General features: G+C 36.6%; 2 protein-coding genes across 2 annotated transcripts in view; both read left to right on the top strand.

Moving 5' to 3' along the window:
- HELQ (helicase, POLQ like) overlaps window positions 1-13,823 on the top strand; it is a 147,334-nt gene extending 133,511 nt beyond the window's left edge. Inside the window, exon 20 of the transcript XR_008913009.1 lies at window positions 13,701-13,823. The gene's annotated coding sequence lies outside the window, so the exon portion shown is untranslated. The remainder of the gene's footprint in view (window positions 1-13,700) is intronic.
- ARHGAP24 (Rho GTPase activating protein 24) overlaps window positions 13,707-17,971 on the top strand; it is a 31,496-nt gene continuing 27,231 nt past the window's right edge. The window contains exon 1 of the mRNA XM_007495951.2: window positions 13,707-13,823. Within this exon, the coding sequence (XP_007496013.2) occupies window positions 13,718-13,823 (106 nt within the window). The 5' untranslated portion in view covers window positions 13,707-13,717. The remainder of the gene's footprint in view (window positions 13,824-17,971) is intronic.

Raw genomic sequence — 17,971 nt, 5'->3', positions numbered from 1 at the left:
GCCTTGTTTGGACCTGGCTGCTCCACTCCAGTGTACTTGTGCTCCCAGAAGCCGAGCAGGAGCCTTTTCTTTCACCTAGAAGCACCCAACCAGGTACTGACGCTGTTTGTCTTCAGGATTCTGAGGGATTCTGTTGCTTTTTCTTTGGGAATTGACCAGCTTTATGTGTAGCTACTAGCATACTCTCCCTGCCATTCTGGATCCCCTCAGATTTGTTATTCCAGACTAGACCCAGCAGTTTAATGATCTGCCCTTCTAGATGCAGTGTGACCCAGGAAATTCAGACTGCTTCAGGTGTAAGGAAGTTGTGATTCTTTTCCAGACTCTGGCATGTTTTCAAGTTTCATCTAAGCATGAAGTGAGCCGACGTTTGGAGAGGGGTTTTTGCTTATCATGTCAAATAGGACTTTTCTATTTTAGTTTGCAGACATTTAAATTTTTACTTTTTTCTTTTTCTAAAATTATTTAAAATTTTTAAAAAATTTTATAATAATTTTTAAAATTATTTAAGAACAAAGTATATTCTGACCCCATGTACTTACAAACCTAGACACCAACCTAGAGAAACTATTTACAAGTGTGCCTGCATTGTTTATTTAGCCATGACACATACATTCCCAATACAAATAGCCAATACGTTTGTGGAAAATAGTGTTTTCTCAGTAATGGGACAAAATGGATTGAGGAGTATTTCAGAGTAAGCCCACCAATTTGCATATTATCTAGCTGCATATATACCCCCCAAGCCCCTCAATAATATAAAATATGAAACATACATACAGATACATATACATATATATATATTGTGTCTATGTAAACAAATTAGACAGTTATAATACATAGGTATGACCAAAGGAGCAAAATTATATTATTAGACTATAGAATAACACATGTATATGTGCACACACACACATATATCTTCATATACATAGTGGGGAGAGAAAGGGAGAAAGACTGGAATGAAGGAGAATGTAAATATAAAGAACCACGGGGTACAGTAAAGGGAAGAAAAAAATGCTAAATTGAAAAAACGGTTATATCTTAAAATTAATTTCAGTTCCTCTGGGTTTATATGTGTGATCCAAGTAGCATATGCTTAGTTAAATGAAATAAAAACAAACCTGAAGCCAAATGCAGAAATTATTCACAAATCACCTGATAAAATATGCAGTTCAATGTACCTGAGTCAAATCTTATTGCTAAACATGATAAAATTGTTCTATGCTTGCTTATCCTTAAAATTTCATCTGAATGAGCACTAGAAGTAAAGATATAAAATTATTTTAAGATAAAAAATTTAAAAATAAAGTGTAATTTTAATCAAAATATAATAATCTAGTATAAAATATTCAACTTATCCCAGATCTATTTAAAGTTTCTTTATAGCAATGAAATAAGGAAGCCTGGATGACAATAATTATTCAAAACTGAACACGGTTGGTTCATACATAGGTTCAATCCTCTTTCTCCCAAAAAGTGTGTTTGAGGATGTCAAGTTGTCCTATATTTTTAAGTTGTTCATTTAATGCCCAAGGAAGGCCAGAGGACAAGTAATTCCGTGTTGTATATGTTATTGAGAATTTTGAATACAATAGAAATATTTTAAAAAATATATTAAAATTTTAAAATCTCTTATAATTACTTTAATCTACATCATAGTCTAATGATAAATGAGTATACCTCATATGAGTCCAGAAATTTTATAATCCACTTTAAATCACATTATTTATATAGGTAAGGACTCCTAAAAAATATTTGCCTGGAGCCCCACATATCCATAATGTAGCAACCTTACTGAAAGCTGGAAGCCAAAAGTTCTAGGATCTTTCCTTTTCCAAACTCTTTTTAAAAAAAATTTTAAATTAGTTTATTTAGTCAAATTAGAACATTATTAATTCCTTACAATAATCACATTATTTCCCTCCCTCCCCTCCACCTACCCTTCCTGCTGCCAAAGTGCAATTTCATTAAATTCACAAGTGAATTCAAATTCACTTGTGTCCTTGATCCGAACCTATTTCCATGCTGTTGATGTTTGCACTAGGATGTTCATTCATTCTACATCCCCAACCATGTCCCTTCAACCCATGTATTAAAGCAGTTGTTTTTCTTCGGTGTTTTTACTCCCACAGTGTTTCCTCTGGATGTGGATAGTGTTCTTTCTCATAGATCCCTGAGTTGTTCAGGATCACTGCATTGCCACTAATAGAGAAGTCTATTACATTCGATTGTGCCAGAGTGTATCAGTCTCTGTGTACAATGTTCTCCTGGTTCTGTTCCTCTCACTCTGCATCAATTCCTGGAGGTTGTTCCAGTCCCCATGGAATTCCTCCACTTTATTGTTCCTTTGAGCACAATAGTATTCCATCACCAGCATATACCACAATTTGTTCAGCCATTCCCCAATTGAAGGGCATCCCCTCACTTTCCAATTTTTTGCCACCACAAAAAGCACAGCTATGAATATTCTTATACATGTCTTTTTCCTTATTATCTCTTTAGGGATACAAACTCAGCTGTGCTATGGCTGGATCAAAGGGCAGACAGTCTTTTAGCACCCTTTGAGCATAGTTTCAAATTGCCCTCCAGAATGGTTGGATCAATTTACAACTCCACCAGAAATACATTAATGTCTGAACTTTGCCACATCCCCTCCAGCATTCATTACTTTCCTTTGCTGTCATGTTAGCCAATCTGCTAGGTGTGAGGTAATACCTCAGAGTTGTTTTGATTTGCATTTCTCTGATTATAAGAGATTTAGAACATTTTTTTTCATGTGCTTATTAATAGTATTGATTTCTTTAATTGAAAATTGCCTATTCATGTCCCTTGCCCATTTATCAATTGGAGAATGGCTTGATTTTTTGTACAATTGGTTTATCTCTTTAGAAATTTGAGTAATTAGACCTTTGTCAGAGGTTTTTGTAATGAAGATTATTTCCCAATTTGTTGCTTCCCCTCTAATTTTGGATGCATTAGTTTTGCTTGTACAAAAACTTTTTAATTTGATGTAATCAAAATTATTGATTTTATATTTTGTGATTTTTTTCCCTAGCTCTTGCTTGGTTTTAAAGTCTTTCCTTTCCCAAAGATTTGACAAGTATACTATGCTGTGTTCACCTAATTTGCTTATAGTTTCCTTCTTTATGTTCAGGTCATCACCCATTCTGAGTTTATCTTGGTGTAGGATGTGAGGTGTTGATCCAAACCTAATCTCTCCCATACTGTCTTCCAATTTTCCCAGCAGTTTTTATCAAATAGTGGGTTTGGGTCCCAAAAGCTGGGATCTTTGGGCTTATCATAGACTGTCTTGCTGAGGTGACTCACCCCAAGTCTATTCCACTGATCCTCCTTTCTGTCTCTTAGCCAGTACCATATTGTTTTGATAACCACTGCTTTATAGTATAGTTTGAGATCTGGTACTGCAAGGTCAAGTTCCTTTGCATTTTTTTTTCATGATTTCCCTAGATATCCTTGTTCTTTTGTTCTTCCAAATGTACTTTGTTATGGTTTTTTCTAATTCAGTAAAAAAGTTTTTTGGTAGATCAATGGGTATGACACTAAATAAGTAAATTAATTTGGACAGGATTGTCATTTTTATTATGTTAGCTCGTCCTACCCATGAGCAGTTAATGTTTTTCTAGTTAGATCTAGTTTTAATTGTGTGGAGTGTTTTGTAGTTCCTGTTTGTCTCAGTAGAAAGATTCCTACGTATTTTATATTGTCTAGGGTGATTTTGAATGGAATTTCTCTTTCTACTTCGTGCTTCTGAGATGTGTTGGAGATATTTTTTTTTCATGATTTCCCTAGATATCCTTGTTCTTTTGTTCTTCCAAATGTACTTTGTTATGGTTTTTTCTAATTCAGTAAAAAAGTTTTTTGGTAGATCAATGGGTATGACACTAAATAAGTAAATTAATTTGGACAGGATTGTCATTTTTATTATGTTAGCTCGTCCTACCCATGAGCAGTTAATGTTTTTCTAGTTAGATCTAGTTTTAATTGTGTGGAGAGTGTTCGTATAGTTCCTGTTTGTCTCAGTAGAAAGATTCCTACGTATTTTATATTGTCTAGGGTGATTTTGAATGGAATTTCTCTTTCTACTTCGTGCTTCTGAGATGTGTTGGAGATATATACAAATGTTGATGACTTATGTGGGTTTATTTTGTATCCTGTAACTTTGCTAAAGTTGTTGATTATTTTGACTAGCTTTTTGGTTGATTCTCTGGGGTTCTTTAAGTAGACCAACATATCATCTGCAAAGAGTGGTAGTTTGGTGTCCTCATTGCCTATTTTAATACCTGCAATTTCTCTTTCTTCTCTAATTGCTACTGCTAGTGTTTCTAGTACAATGTTAAATAATAGCGGTGATAATGGACATCCTTGTTTCACTCCTGATCTTTTTGGGAATGCATCTAGTTTATCCCCATTGCAGATGATGTTTGCTGATGGTTTTAAATATATACTGTTTATTATTTTTAGGAAAGGCCCTTCTATTCCTATACTTTCTAGTGTTTTCAATAGGAATGGGTGTTGTATTTTGTCAAAGGCTTTTTCTGCATCTATTGAATTAATCATGTGATTTTTGTCAGTTTGCTTGTTAATATGGTCAATTATGTTAATGCTTTTCCTAATATTGAACCATTCCTGCATTCCTGGTATGAATCCTACATGGTCATAGTGAATAACCCTCATGATGACTTGCTGGAGTCTTTTTGCTAGTATCCTATTTAAGATTTTTTTCATCTATATTCATTAAGGAGATTAATCTATAGTTTTCTTTCTCTGTTTTTGACCTACCTGGCTTTGGAATCAGTATCATGTTTGTGTTGTAAAATTAATTTGGTAGAACTTCTTCTTTGCTTATTCTGTCAAATAGTTTGTATAATATTGGGATTAGTTGTTCTTTGAATGTTTGATAGAATTCATTTGTGAATCCATCTGGACATGGGGATTTTTTCTTAGGGAGTTCTTTGATGGCTTGTTCAATTTCTTTTTCTGATATGGGGTTGTTTTGGTAATCTATTTCTTCCTCTGTTAGTCTAGGCAATTTATATTTTTGTAAATATTCATCCATATCACCTAGATTGCCATATTTGTTGCCACATAATTTGGCATGATAGTTTTTAATGATTGCCTCATTTCCTCTTCATTAGATGTGAGGTCTCTCTTTTCATCTTGGATACTGTCAATTTGGTTTTCTTCTTTCCTTTTTTTAAATTAGATTGATGAGTACTTTGTCTAATTTATTTTTTTTCAAAGTACCAGCTTCTAGTCTTATTTATTAGTTCAATAGTTCTTTCACTTTCAATTTTATTAATTTCTCCTTTGATTTTTAGGATCTCTAATTTAGTCTTAATCTGAGGATTTCTAATTTGTTCATTTTCTAGTTTTTTAATTTGCATGCCCAATTCATTGACCTCTGCCCTCCCTAATTTGTTAATATATGAACTCAAGGATATAAATTTCCCCCTGAGTACTGCTTTGGCTGCATCCCAAAGGTTTTGAAAGGATGTCTCATCATTGTCATTTTCTTCAATGAAATTATTGTTTCTATGATTTGTTCTTTAACAGGTTTTGGAGAATCATATTGTTTAATTTCCAATTAATTTTTGATTTATCTCTCCATGTACTCTTACTAATTATTATTTTCATTGCATTTTGATCTGAGAAGGTTTCATTTTAATTTCTGCTCTTTTGCACTTGTTTGCAATGTTTTTATGCCTTAATACATGGTCAATTTTTGTGAATATACCATGTGCTGCTGAAAAGAAGGAGTATTCCTTTTTGTTCCTATTTATTTTTCTCCACATATCTACTAACTCTACTTTTTCTAAGATTTCATTCACCTCTCTTACCTCTTATTCATTTTTTGGTTTGATTTGTCTAGTTAGGATAGAGGAAGGTTCAGGTCTCCCACTAGTATAGTTTTTCTATCTATTTCATCCTTGAGCTCCACTAGTTTCTCCTTTAGAAATTTGGATGCTATGCCAATTTCATAGCTATGCCATGCTATGCTATTTGATGTATACATGTTGAGTAATGATATCTCCTCATTGTCTATACTGCCTTTTATCAGGATGTAGTTACCTACCCTATCTCTTTTAACTAGATTTATTTTTACTTTGGCTTTGTCAGATATCATGATTGAGACTCCTGCCTTCTTTTTATCAGTTGATGCCCAGTAGATTTGGCTCCATCCTCTTAATTTCACCCTATGTGTATCTACCTTCCTCATGTGTGTTTCTTGTAGACAGCATATGGCAGGGTTTTGGATTCTAATCCACTCTGCTATTCGCTTGCATTTTATGGGTGAGTTCATTCCATTCACATTCAGAGTTATGATTACCAGCTGTGTATTTCCCAGCATTTTGATTTCTACTCCTAGTCCTGCCTTTTCTTCTTTCACTATTTCCTTCTACACCAATGTTTGTTTTTAATCAGTCCCCCTAGTTCCCACCCTTATTTTACTTCCCTTTCTACCCCCTTCCCTTCTTATTCCCCTCCCTTATTTTCTTTGCAGTCTTTTTAAAACTACCCCCCACCCTCTCCCTCCCTTATACTGCTTCCCTCGCCACCAATCTGTTTGTTACCCTTCTTCTTCCCTATATGGTGCAAATCTATTCTCTGCCCCAATGGATTGGATTGTTCTTCCCTCTCTGAGTCAATGCATATAAGAGTAGAGTATTTCCTATCTCCAACCTCTTTACCCTTCCAGTGTATTGATGTTCTTCCCCCTCCTGCCATGAGCTTCTTTGTGACATATAAATTTACCCCCACTTGTTTCTTTTCCCATTTGTTTTAGTATTAACCTCTTTTTTAGCTCTAGTTGTGTATATATATTAGTAGTGGTAGTCTCTCAGTGACTGAGAATGACTATTGTCTTTGTGCATTATCATCTATTGATGTACCCTCATGTGGCTTTGGAGTCCAAAGGCTGAGGCACAGAGTTTGTGGCACATGGGGCATGGGACGCCAGTTGTTACGGGAGGTGCGGTTGTGGCCTGGTGTCGGCGTTTACGCGCAGCGGCAAGACGTCGACGTCGCTCATCTTCAAAGGTAGTGGCGGCATGGTGAATGTGGGTTCGCCAGCTGCTTCTGTCAGAGGCAGCAAGTTCTAGTTGCTTTAGTGTAATACCAGCCCACTTCAAGTTGGACTTTAGCTGATCCTTGAATCTTTTCTTTGGTCGGCCTTGTTTCCTGAGTCCAGCTGACAGTTCACCATAGAATACCTGTCTTGGTATTCACTGTGGGTCCATGCGGATGACGTGTCCAGACCATCGTAGCTGGGTTTTGAGGACCATGAATTCGATGCTGGTGGAGTTGGCTCTGTCGAGGACTTCCTGATTGGTGATTCGGTCCTGCCATCAGATCCTCATGATTGACCGGAGGGAGCGTTGGTGGAATTGCTCCAGCTGTTTCATGTGCTTCCGGTACAGTGTCCATGTCTCACAACCATACAGGAGCGAGCTGAGGACCACTGCGTTGTACACTTTGAGCTTCGTCGCAGTGCTTAACCTCTGTGTTGGAGGACTTTGCAGCGCAGCCGACCGAGTGCCTGGTTGGCCTTTTGGATCCTGGCATTAATCTCGTGGTCCAGGGACCCATCGTTGGCGATGGTGCTGCCCAGGTACTTGAAAGTGTTGACGTTAGAAAGCTGTGTGCCGTCGATTGTAATGCACGGCTGGTTTGTTGGCCTCCCTGGTGCAGGTTGGAACAGCACCTCTGTTTTGCTGAGGCTGATAGTCAGGCCAAACAGTATTGTTGCGGTGGAGAACCTGTCCAAAATGGTTTGAAGATGATTTTCTTGGTGGGCCATGAGAGCACAGTCATCTGCAAAGAGAGCTTCCAGGATGAGTCTCTCTGTTGTCTTTGTTTTTGCAGTCAGGCGGCGAAGGTCGAATAGTGAGCCATCCAGTCGGTATTTGATGTAGACGCCCAGGTCTAGATCCATCACAGCATGTCGTAATACTTGGGTGAAAAATTGGTTGAATAGTACCGGAGCGAGGACACAGCCTTGTTTCACGCCATTGGAGATGTTGAAGCGATTGGAAGTCTCTCCACCAGATAGGACTTCCCCTGTCATGTTGACATGAAAGAGCTGGATCAGTTTGACGAATTTTGCTGGGCAACCGAGCTTGCTGAGGATCACCCACAATGAGTCCCTGTTCACTGTGTCGAACGCCTTCATCAGGTCTATGAAGACAATGTAGAGACTCAGGTTCTGCTCAAAGCATTTTTCCTGCATTTGCCTCACCGTGAAGACCATGTCGATGGTGCTGCGATCTGGTCGGAAGCCACATTGTGATTCAGGCAGGTTCTGCTCTGAAACAGATGACAGGAGTCTGTTGAGTATAACGCGGGTGAGGATCTTTCCGGCAGTGGAGAGTAGTGAGATGCCTCTGTAGTTGTCACAGGCTGCTCGTGAGCCTTTGTTCTTGTATAGGGCTATGATGGAGGCATCTCTGAGTTCTGGGGGCATGTATTCCTCTTCCCATATGCTGGTCAGCACTATGTGGAATGTCTGGAGGGCCTTTCCATTTAAGGCCTTGTACACCTCGGTTGGGATCCCGTCTTTACCGGGTACCTTGCCTGCACTCATTTGTTTAATGGCTTTTTGGACTTCCTCTATTGAAGGATATGCATATATATATGTATATATATATATACACACATACATATTTATATCTTGTCATTTCATCCTATTCATCCTATTTTTTTGTCACTGTTCCCTCTAAGTGTAATTCTTCTAGCTGCCCAGGTGATAATAACAATTTTAAGAGTTATCAATGACCTCTTTTCTTATAGTGATACATATTTTAACTTATTGGGTCTCTTTTTAAAAAGTGGTGTTTTGTTTTGTTTTGTTTTTCTTTTTTCCCTCTTTTTAAATTACCTTTTGATAATTCTCTTGTGTTCTGTGTTTGGGCATCAAATTTTCTGTTCAGGTCTGGTCTTTCTTTACAAATGCTTGGAATTCTACTATTTTGTTGAATGACCATACTTTCCCCTGTAAGAATATAGTCAGTTTTGCTGGATAGTTGATTCTTGGTTGTAGACCTAGTTCCCTTGCTTTCCAGAATATCATATTCCATGTCTTTTGGTCCTTCGGTGTGGATATAGCCAGATCCTGTGTTATCCTCACTGTTCTTCTATGGTATCTGAATGACTTCTTGATAGTTTATAATATTTTTTCCTTGGTCCGATAGTTCTTGAATTTGGCTATAACATTCCTGGGTGTTGTCAGTTGGGGATTAAGTACAGGAGGTGATCTGTGGACTCTTTCAATCTCTACTTTTCCCTCTTGCTCTAGAAAATTGGGGCAGTTTTCTTTCCCAAACTCTTGCCAGCTCCCACCTTCACACAGTCATGAAGCACAGAATAATCCTTTAGAAGCATAGAGTAATCATTCTCCACCAGTAAAGTTCTGCAAGTGAAATTGAGCCCCAGCTTATCTTCCTCCAATAAGGAGAGTCTTATACAAATTGCATGAACCCTGGTTACGTGTCAATTAAAATAAATTTTTAAATAATGACTGCTCTTTGAGTTTAGGCCTTCTGCAGGCCCTTATTCTACCTAACACATAGACCTCCATCTTTCCCCAAAGATTTGTATGAGATAATTTATCAAATATTTTACTAAAATCAAGGCAAACTCTATAGCATCCCCCTGATCTACTGTATTAGTAACTATCAGAAAGGAAAATTAAGTTGATCTGCCAGGAACTATTCTGGAAGTCATGCTGGTTCTTTGTGATCACCCTCCTTCATTTTCCACATATTTACTAAAAAAGGAAAGGTTTGGAAATACTCTCTATAGATCCTCAGGAGTATTCCCAAATAAATATAATTTAGACATTGACAGGAATTTGCAAGGGGGAAAAGGGTCAGCCATCTAACCCTCATGTGCCCTGAGAATACAGTTCCACGATGAGCCCTACCTATTCCACTCAAAGGAAGACCAAACTATTTGTTTCCTATAAAAAGTGTGTTACCCGTGTAAGATACATATGCTCATTTGGGTCATCCAGATTCAGTTTGTTAACAGCCATTAATTGGTATGATTGGCTCCAAACATTAAGTGCCCCCTGTGTGCCAGGTACTATCTAAGCACTAGGGATACAAATGCAAGTCAGTCCCTGCTCTTTCACAGTAGATTCAGTATAATCTTGATGTGATCTTGACTGTGGTTCCTTAGTATCTGAATGCTTTCTTTCTGGACATTTTATCTTTTACTAGGAAAATCTTAATTTATGCTCATATTGTTTTTTTCTTCCCTCATCCACAGCCCATATCCCTATTCGAATTGTCCAGTTTTCTGTTCATTTGTTTATGCAATAACTGAAGAAAGGAAGGAGTTTGCTTGTATTTCTCTTTGATATTCTTGTTTATTGTTTCATCTGGGGTCCCTTGGGATATTTGCTGGGGTATTTGTCTGGAGAACTGTGTTCCTAGAACCTTTAAACTTTGCTATCTTTTTTTTTTTAATTTTATAGTATTTTATTTGATCATTTCCATGCATTATTCATTAAAGACAAAGATCATTTTCTTTTCCTCCCTCCCACCCCCCATAGCCGACGCGTGATTCCACTGGGTATCACATGTTTTCTTGATTCGAACCCATTGCCATGTTGTTAATATTTGCATTAGAGTATTCATTTAGAGTCTCTCCTCTGTCATGTCCCCTCAGCCACTGTAGTCAGGCAATTGCTTTTCCTCGGTGTTTCTACTCCCTCAGTTTGTCCTCTGCTTATGGATAGTGTTTTTTCTCCTAGATCCCTGCAGATTGTTCAGGGACATTACACCGCCACTAATGGAGAAGTCCATTACACTTGATTGTACCACAGTGTATCCGTCTCTGGGTACAATGTTCTCCTGGTTCTGCTCCTCTCACTCTGCATCACTTCCTGGAGGTTGTTCCAGTCTCCATGGAATTCCTCCACTTTATTATTCCTTTTAGCACAATAGTATTCCATCACCAACATATACCACAATTTGTTCAGCCATTCCCCAATTGAAGGGCATCCCCTCGTTTTCCAGTTTTTGGCCACCACAAAGAGCGCAGCTATGAATATTCTTGTACAAGTCTTTTTGTCCATTATCTCTTTGGGGTACAAACCCAGCAGTGCTATGGCTGGATCAAAGGGTAGATATTCTTTTGTCGCCCTTTGGGCATAGTTCCAAATTGCCCTCCAGAATGGCTGGATCAGTTCACAACTCCACCAGCAATGAATTAATGTCCCCACTTTGCCACATCCCCTCCAGCATTCATTACTTTCCATAACTGTCATGTTAGCCAATCTGGTAGGTGTGAGGTGATACCTCAGAGTTGTTTTGATTTGCATGTCTCTGATTATAAGAGATTCAGAACACTTCTCCATGTGCTTATTAATAGTTTTGATTTCTTTATCTGAAAACTGCCTATCCATGTCCCTTGCCCATTTATCAATTGGGGAATGGCTTGTTTTTTTGTACAATTGATTTAGCTCTTTATAAATTTGAGTAATTAAACCTTTGTCAGAGGTTTTTATGAAGATTTTTTCCCAATTTGTTGTTTTCCTTCTGATTTTAGTTACATTGGTTTTGTTAGTACAAAAGCCTTTTAATTTGATGTAGTCGAAATTATTTATTTTACATTTTGTGATTCTTTCTATGTCTTGCTTGGTTTTAAAGTCTTTCTCCTCCCAAAGGTCTGACATGTATGCTATTCTGTGTTTACCCAATTTACTTATGGTTTCCTTCTTTATGTTTAAGTCACTCACCCATTTTGAATTTATCTTGGTGTAGGGTGTGAGGTGTTGATCCAAACCTAATCTCTCCCACACTGTCTTCCAATTTTCCCAGCAGTTTTTATTGAATAGTGGATTTTTGTCCCAAAACCTGGGATCTTTGGGTTTATCGTATACTGTCTGGCTGAGGTCACTTACCCCGAGTCTATTCCACTGATCCTCCTTTCTGTCTCTTAGCCAGTACCAAATTGTTTTGATGACTGCTGCTTTGTAATATAGTTTGAGGTCTGGGACTGCAAGGCCCCCCTCATTTGTGTTTTTTTTTTCATTATTTCCCTGGATATCCTTGATCTTTTGTTATTCCAAATGAACTTTGTTATGGTTTTTTCCAAATCAGTAAAGAAATTTTTTGGGAGTTCCATGGGTATGGCACTAAATAGATAAATAAGTTTGGGTAGGATGGTCATTTTTATTATATTGGCTCGTCCTACCCATGAGCAGTTAATGTTTTTCCAATTGCTCAAGTCTAGTTTTAGTTGTGTGGCGAGTTAAACTTTGCTATCTTAACCAGAAGTCCTTGACCAGTTTTTTCCTAGACTTCCCATTCTACTTCCATCAAGAAGCCTATTTTTAATATTATTATGTTATTGTATTATATATTATATTGTTATCAATTATCCCACTAGCAACACTGTAGATGAGGGAATGAACATGTTTGTTAAATATTTTACTTATGAAATATTAATTCTTCTACTTTCCTATTGATTTCTCCTCTCATCTTCTGTTCCTTAGAGTCTTTAGTTGACTGATACCCCTTTTTCTTTTTCAATGATTTTCAGACAATTTTTTTAAAGAAAAATTTACAAACCAACAAGACTTCCCTAATCCCCTTCCCTACTGTATTTATCCCTACCTGAATTAAAAACATACATTTCATTTCTTACTCTTATGTTGCTATTTGACTCTATTCATCCTTCTCCTTAAGGAATTTGCATGTTGAATACCTTCCCACCTGGGATTCTTTGTAAAGAATTACTTGTCTTCTTATCTTTTGATAGGTTTCTAATTATTTCCTTGTATTTTTAGATAACTCTTGAATTCTAGAAACTTGCAGAAAGGGTGTTACTGTGAAGTGATAAAAGAAATACTAAGTGAACCAACAAAGAATTATTAGGTTCTGCACTTAAGAATAGTTTATTTTGGCATGCAAATCCATCTTCTTTGTGTTTTAGGATATCATATCCCAATATTTGCTCAGATTTTTTATAAACAAAGAGTAATGCTATGTATGATATTTTCATTTTTTTTAGTTGGAATAGGAGAGGCTATTTTTTTCTTGGCTGCCTATAATTGTATTTATTTTTAATGAATAGTTTGGAATCTGACTATCAGGTATTTTTCTAGTTAAATTTGGAATTTCTTTCTGCTGTTATTCTATAGATTTTTTTATGTACCTTGTATTAACTCTCCAGCATTTCTGAGAAAATTTTCTGTGATTTTCCAAAGCTTGGTATTCAGGTTTTCTTCTTTGAATGTTGTTTTTCTGGAAGAATTATAGTTCTTAGATTGTATCTTTACACCTTGTCTTGAATTTTAGCATTCTTGTTTTGTAGTGCTCCCAAGTGCTCTTCCTGTTTTACATTTTGATTTTGACTAGTTCATTTTCCTTCTGTCACTATATTTTTGGCATTCTGATTTTATTTTTCTCTTTTTCAAAGATTTACTGTTTTAGATTAGTAACTTTCTAAATTCATTTTCGATCTTTAGCTCTTTCTAATCATTTTTGCCACTGATTTAGATGAAAATACTGAGGCCATACTTATGTTGAAGGCAAAAGATATATATTATGATATAATATAATTAATATGTGTTTGTATCAGGCATGCATTGTGGGACAATACCTCTTTGAGAAGTTCCTGATGTCAAGATTTTATCTGAGACCCTGATAACTTATGTCACTGTTTTTGTATAGGAAAAGATCAACCTCAGATGACAGCTAACCATGAGACCTATCTCCTCAAGGCTACTACACAGAAAGACATGGAAGAATGGCTGAAGTCTATTCGTAGGGTCATATGGGCACCTTTTGGTGGAGGTGAGTCTATTTAAATAATATGAAAACGCATTCTGATGAAAAAATTCTATGCTAAAGTTTTTTGTTGTGTTTTTTTTTTCCTTTTGAATAAGAGACTATTGCTTTGATAGCATCTGTGTTCAAATAGATGAATGTAGAGAATTCTGTAATGACATCTGTAAACTACATGGGGTTTGGGGAGCAATGATTCTTATGTATAAAAGTATTGGATTTCTATTCAAGATAGTAGAAGTCCTATCCTCAGCATCTCAAAAGGGAGAAAAAAATGCCACAGAAGAAAAGAAACAATTTCCCATCAGTTAATTCTTACAAGAAAGAAAAACAACAGATCTGTGTGGTTGGAGTAATATCCTTAGACCCTGCCCCATGTAGTCTTTACTAAAAAGGACTAAAATTGCCCTTAGTTTTAATTGGCCCAGGAAATTAAAGTATGGGCTCTTTAAAGCTTCCTGTTTCCTCCAGTGGGTTTCATTTGGGAGAAGTGGACAATGAAAAAGACCTCCTTTTGCAAGGCAGGGAACACATCCTCCCCCAGGGGAGAGTTAGACTTAATTCTCAGAGGTATTCAACGCTGAGAATAGGAGAGAGTGGCAGAGAGAGGAAGAAGGATATAGTTTCAAAATTATAAAATAAAATACTGGGGTTTGGATGGCTAAATGATTAGTAAAAGGGCTTGGAGTCGGACCAGTCCAACTGACTCTGTGTGAAGAGATCTGTCGACCATACTGTCTCTCATGAATTAATTTTTTTCAGAATTAAACTCCTCAGAAGATGCTGCTTCAGAAAAGGGATGGTGATGGGTCGAATAGAAGAGACTCGTATTCATAACTATTATGTTTTTTCTCTCTTGGAATTTGATTAATTTTTCCTTTAAGTATTTAGCTACTGTTTGCTATGCATATATTTTCCCTTTTTATCTCATTTAACTATATCTCTTCTGTCTTCATTTAGGTTTAACAAACCAAATCTTCTGTCTTCCTTTTCTCCTCTTACCCTTGTAGACTTTAAGGTTCTGAGAGGACACTTGTTTCTTTCCATTTTAATAAAATGAAAACAGTCTCATTGTATAGTTTATCCAATTACTTCAATATATTTACTTTTTTAGGTTTCATATGTTTTTTATATTTAAAATATTCTGTTCATCCATAATCATTTCTACTGGAAAGTTTGCAACTTTTTATTGCTTTAAAGATCAAGTTTTCCCCTATAAAATGTGTACTTAATCTTACCCACTAAGTTTTTCTTGCTTGCAAATCTTTACCTTTTACCTTTTGTAATATTATATTATATTCCAAGCTCTTCTTTCCTTAAAGTGGCACCTATCAAGACTCATGTAATCCTGCCAGGGGATTCTTAGTACCTGAAATTTTTCTTTCTAGATAATCATAGCACTCCCCCCCTCCACTTCCCCTGCTTTAACCCAGTAGTTCTAGATTTCAGCTTTGATATTCCTGGGAATTTTCATTTCAGAATTTCTTTCAGTAGATAACTGGAAGATTATTTCTATTTTCACTTTGTCCTCTGATTCTAGTAGTTTTCTTTTATGGTTTTTTGAAATAATCCATACCTCTTTTTTTGCCATAGTTTTCTGGTAGTCTGATGATTCTTAGATTATTCTTTTCTTGTCCTTTTTCATTAGTCATTTGTTATTTATAAGAAGTACTTTACATTTTCTTCTATTTTTTTAACTTTTAAAATTAATTTTTATTATCTTTTTATCTCATGAAATCATTTATTTGTGTGTCTATTCCCCGTTTACCCACCCACCCAGAAGTTATTACTTGGGATAAGACTTTGAACCTCCTGTACTAAGCTATTTATTCTCTAGTAATTTTTTTTCTCTAGGAAAATGTTCTTAACATAGGGTCCATGAACTTGATGTAGATAGAGAGATAAGAGAGGGTTAGATAAAGAGAAAACTGCATTCTGATAGAATTGTTTTACTCTATAATTCCAAATGTTTTGCTTTCTGCTGGAAGAATTCTCTCAGCTGCTCTTTCCTCCTCCCTCCTCAGGTAATTGATACTGGGCTGGCTCCAAAATCCAGCATGGACTCAGCTGCCAGACTTCTAGACTCCTGGACTCTTGTTTTAAATGAGAGTTTAGAGTCTGGGTAAAAAACCTTAAAAGGTGATTATTATGTTCCTTTGTATAGACCCTTCTCTTTGTTTCACATTAATGTGCTTGCTGCAGTCTGTGAAGGAACAGCATGGAAGGGGCTTTTTATGCTTGATTGGAGTGACATGATAGAACTCCAGTCTGCTGACATCTCAGATCTGCAGTTAATTCCATAGCAAAACTAAAAATAAGCTTGATGGTCTGTTATACTCAGACAGAGAGTTGTTCTGTCTGCAGATCCACTTCCTGATTCTGGGCTATTATGCCTTAAAATGAATCCTTGATTATCCTGGTGCATCTTGGCAATGATAGTTCTGGTCCTGGGTACTAATTAAATTATCTCAGGCTCCTGCTATTGGTGTTCATCTTATTTCCACCGCTTCAGACATCCTGATAAATGTGACAAACTTTCTTAAGGAATTTTCTAAATGTCTATTAAAATGAGTTAAATTAAACGAGTCTTACAAAATACAGACACCAAGTTTTGCTAAGTTTTCCTTACAGTGAGCTCTACCACAGAACCCAGGAAATATATCTTGATGGCTGCTCAAATTGATGAAAGTTTAAAACATTTTAAATTGAGTTTTTTCTTAGATTTAAGGAAGTAAAATCATCAGTCATCAATCACATCATTCAGGGTCAAGGAAGTTTCCAGTTGATTTCTTTAGGTACCCGTGACCAAGCCAGAGCTGTTTAGGATTTTTATCAGTGACTTAGACAAAGGCAGAGATGCTATGTGTCTCAAATGTGGTGTGAACATAAAGCTGGTAAAAAATAGCTTAGCTACACGGTGGTCAGCCCTGGGAGGGGTATGAATTCTGTTCTCTGTCTCCATCCAGCTCAGGAACATCATTTGCCACTCTAAGCACCATGTTTTAGGCAGAATTTTAGTAAACTAGAAAGACATCAAGTTTATGCATAACAATTATTTGAATCAAGTTACGTTCAAAGATTTGAATGGCCATCATAGGGAAGAGACATTAGACTTAGTCAGCTTGGCTCCAAGGAACCATAAGAGCCATAAATGGATTTTGCAAAAGACTTGATGTAAGGGGGGAACATTCCCATAATTAATTATTCCAAAGTGAAGTGGGAGATCTTGGGAGATGTAAGTTTTCCCTCAATGTACAGTATCTGAATTCCATATAAAATATCTTTGTCTTACTCCCCCACAATGCCTGCTGTCTTACAGTATTTGCAGATAGTGCTTGAAATTCCAAGATGCCAAATCCCAGAAATGAAGCACTGGTGCCAAGTACTTCCCCTATCTAATTCTTTGAAATATTGTTTTCATCTCTGCCATTGACAATGCAATCTTAGCCTAACAGAATGAAGAGGAGCATGCCATTTGGTGCCTAGAAAATGTATTTGGAATTAAAGTGGAGAGGAAGGAAAATCACATTTTAAATGGAAACCAGAAATTCTTAGAGTTCATTTTTTATTTATTCTAGAAAGATGTTACAGAATGCTTTGCTTTGTTTCTCTACAAATCTCTTCATATATTTTGTCACGTTTTTTCTAATTAAACAAATTATTGAGCAAATAGTTTATATTTTGACATATCTTCAGTGATTCTCTGTTGCCACTAGGATAAACTGCAAACTCATCAGCTCAACATTTTAACACAATCTGGCTCTCATCTACTTTTCCAAAGTTAATACATATCATTCCTCTTCACACATGTTATAATCTAGGCCTAGTGGCTTACTGACTGTTCCCCCAGCTGGGCGTGTCATTTCCTGTTCTCATGCCTAGGCCATTAGTATTGGAGTGCACTCGCTCCATACCTTCTCCTCTTAGAATCTTTAGGATCCTTCAGACTCTGCTCAGATGCATGCCACCTCCTCAGCCAGTGGTTCTCAAACTTTAAGTAGCAACAATCCCCCTCTTTTAACGAAAGCAAAAAAATGAATATACAGGTATATCTCATGCTGCCCTACATTTTTCATAAGACAATCTGAGCTAAGAATTGATTATATCTTTATAACACAAGAGATTAAAATATAAGATAACATCCACAGATAGTTATC

The sequence above is a fragment of the Monodelphis domestica genome, chromosome 6 (genome assembly GCF_027887165.1).
Source record: "Monodelphis domestica isolate mMonDom1 chromosome 6, mMonDom1.pri, whole genome shotgun sequence".
In the NCBI taxonomy this organism is placed as follows: domain Eukaryota; kingdom Metazoa; phylum Chordata; class Mammalia; order Didelphimorphia; family Didelphidae; genus Monodelphis; species Monodelphis domestica.
This window is presented reverse-complemented; position numbering and strand designations above follow the sequence as displayed.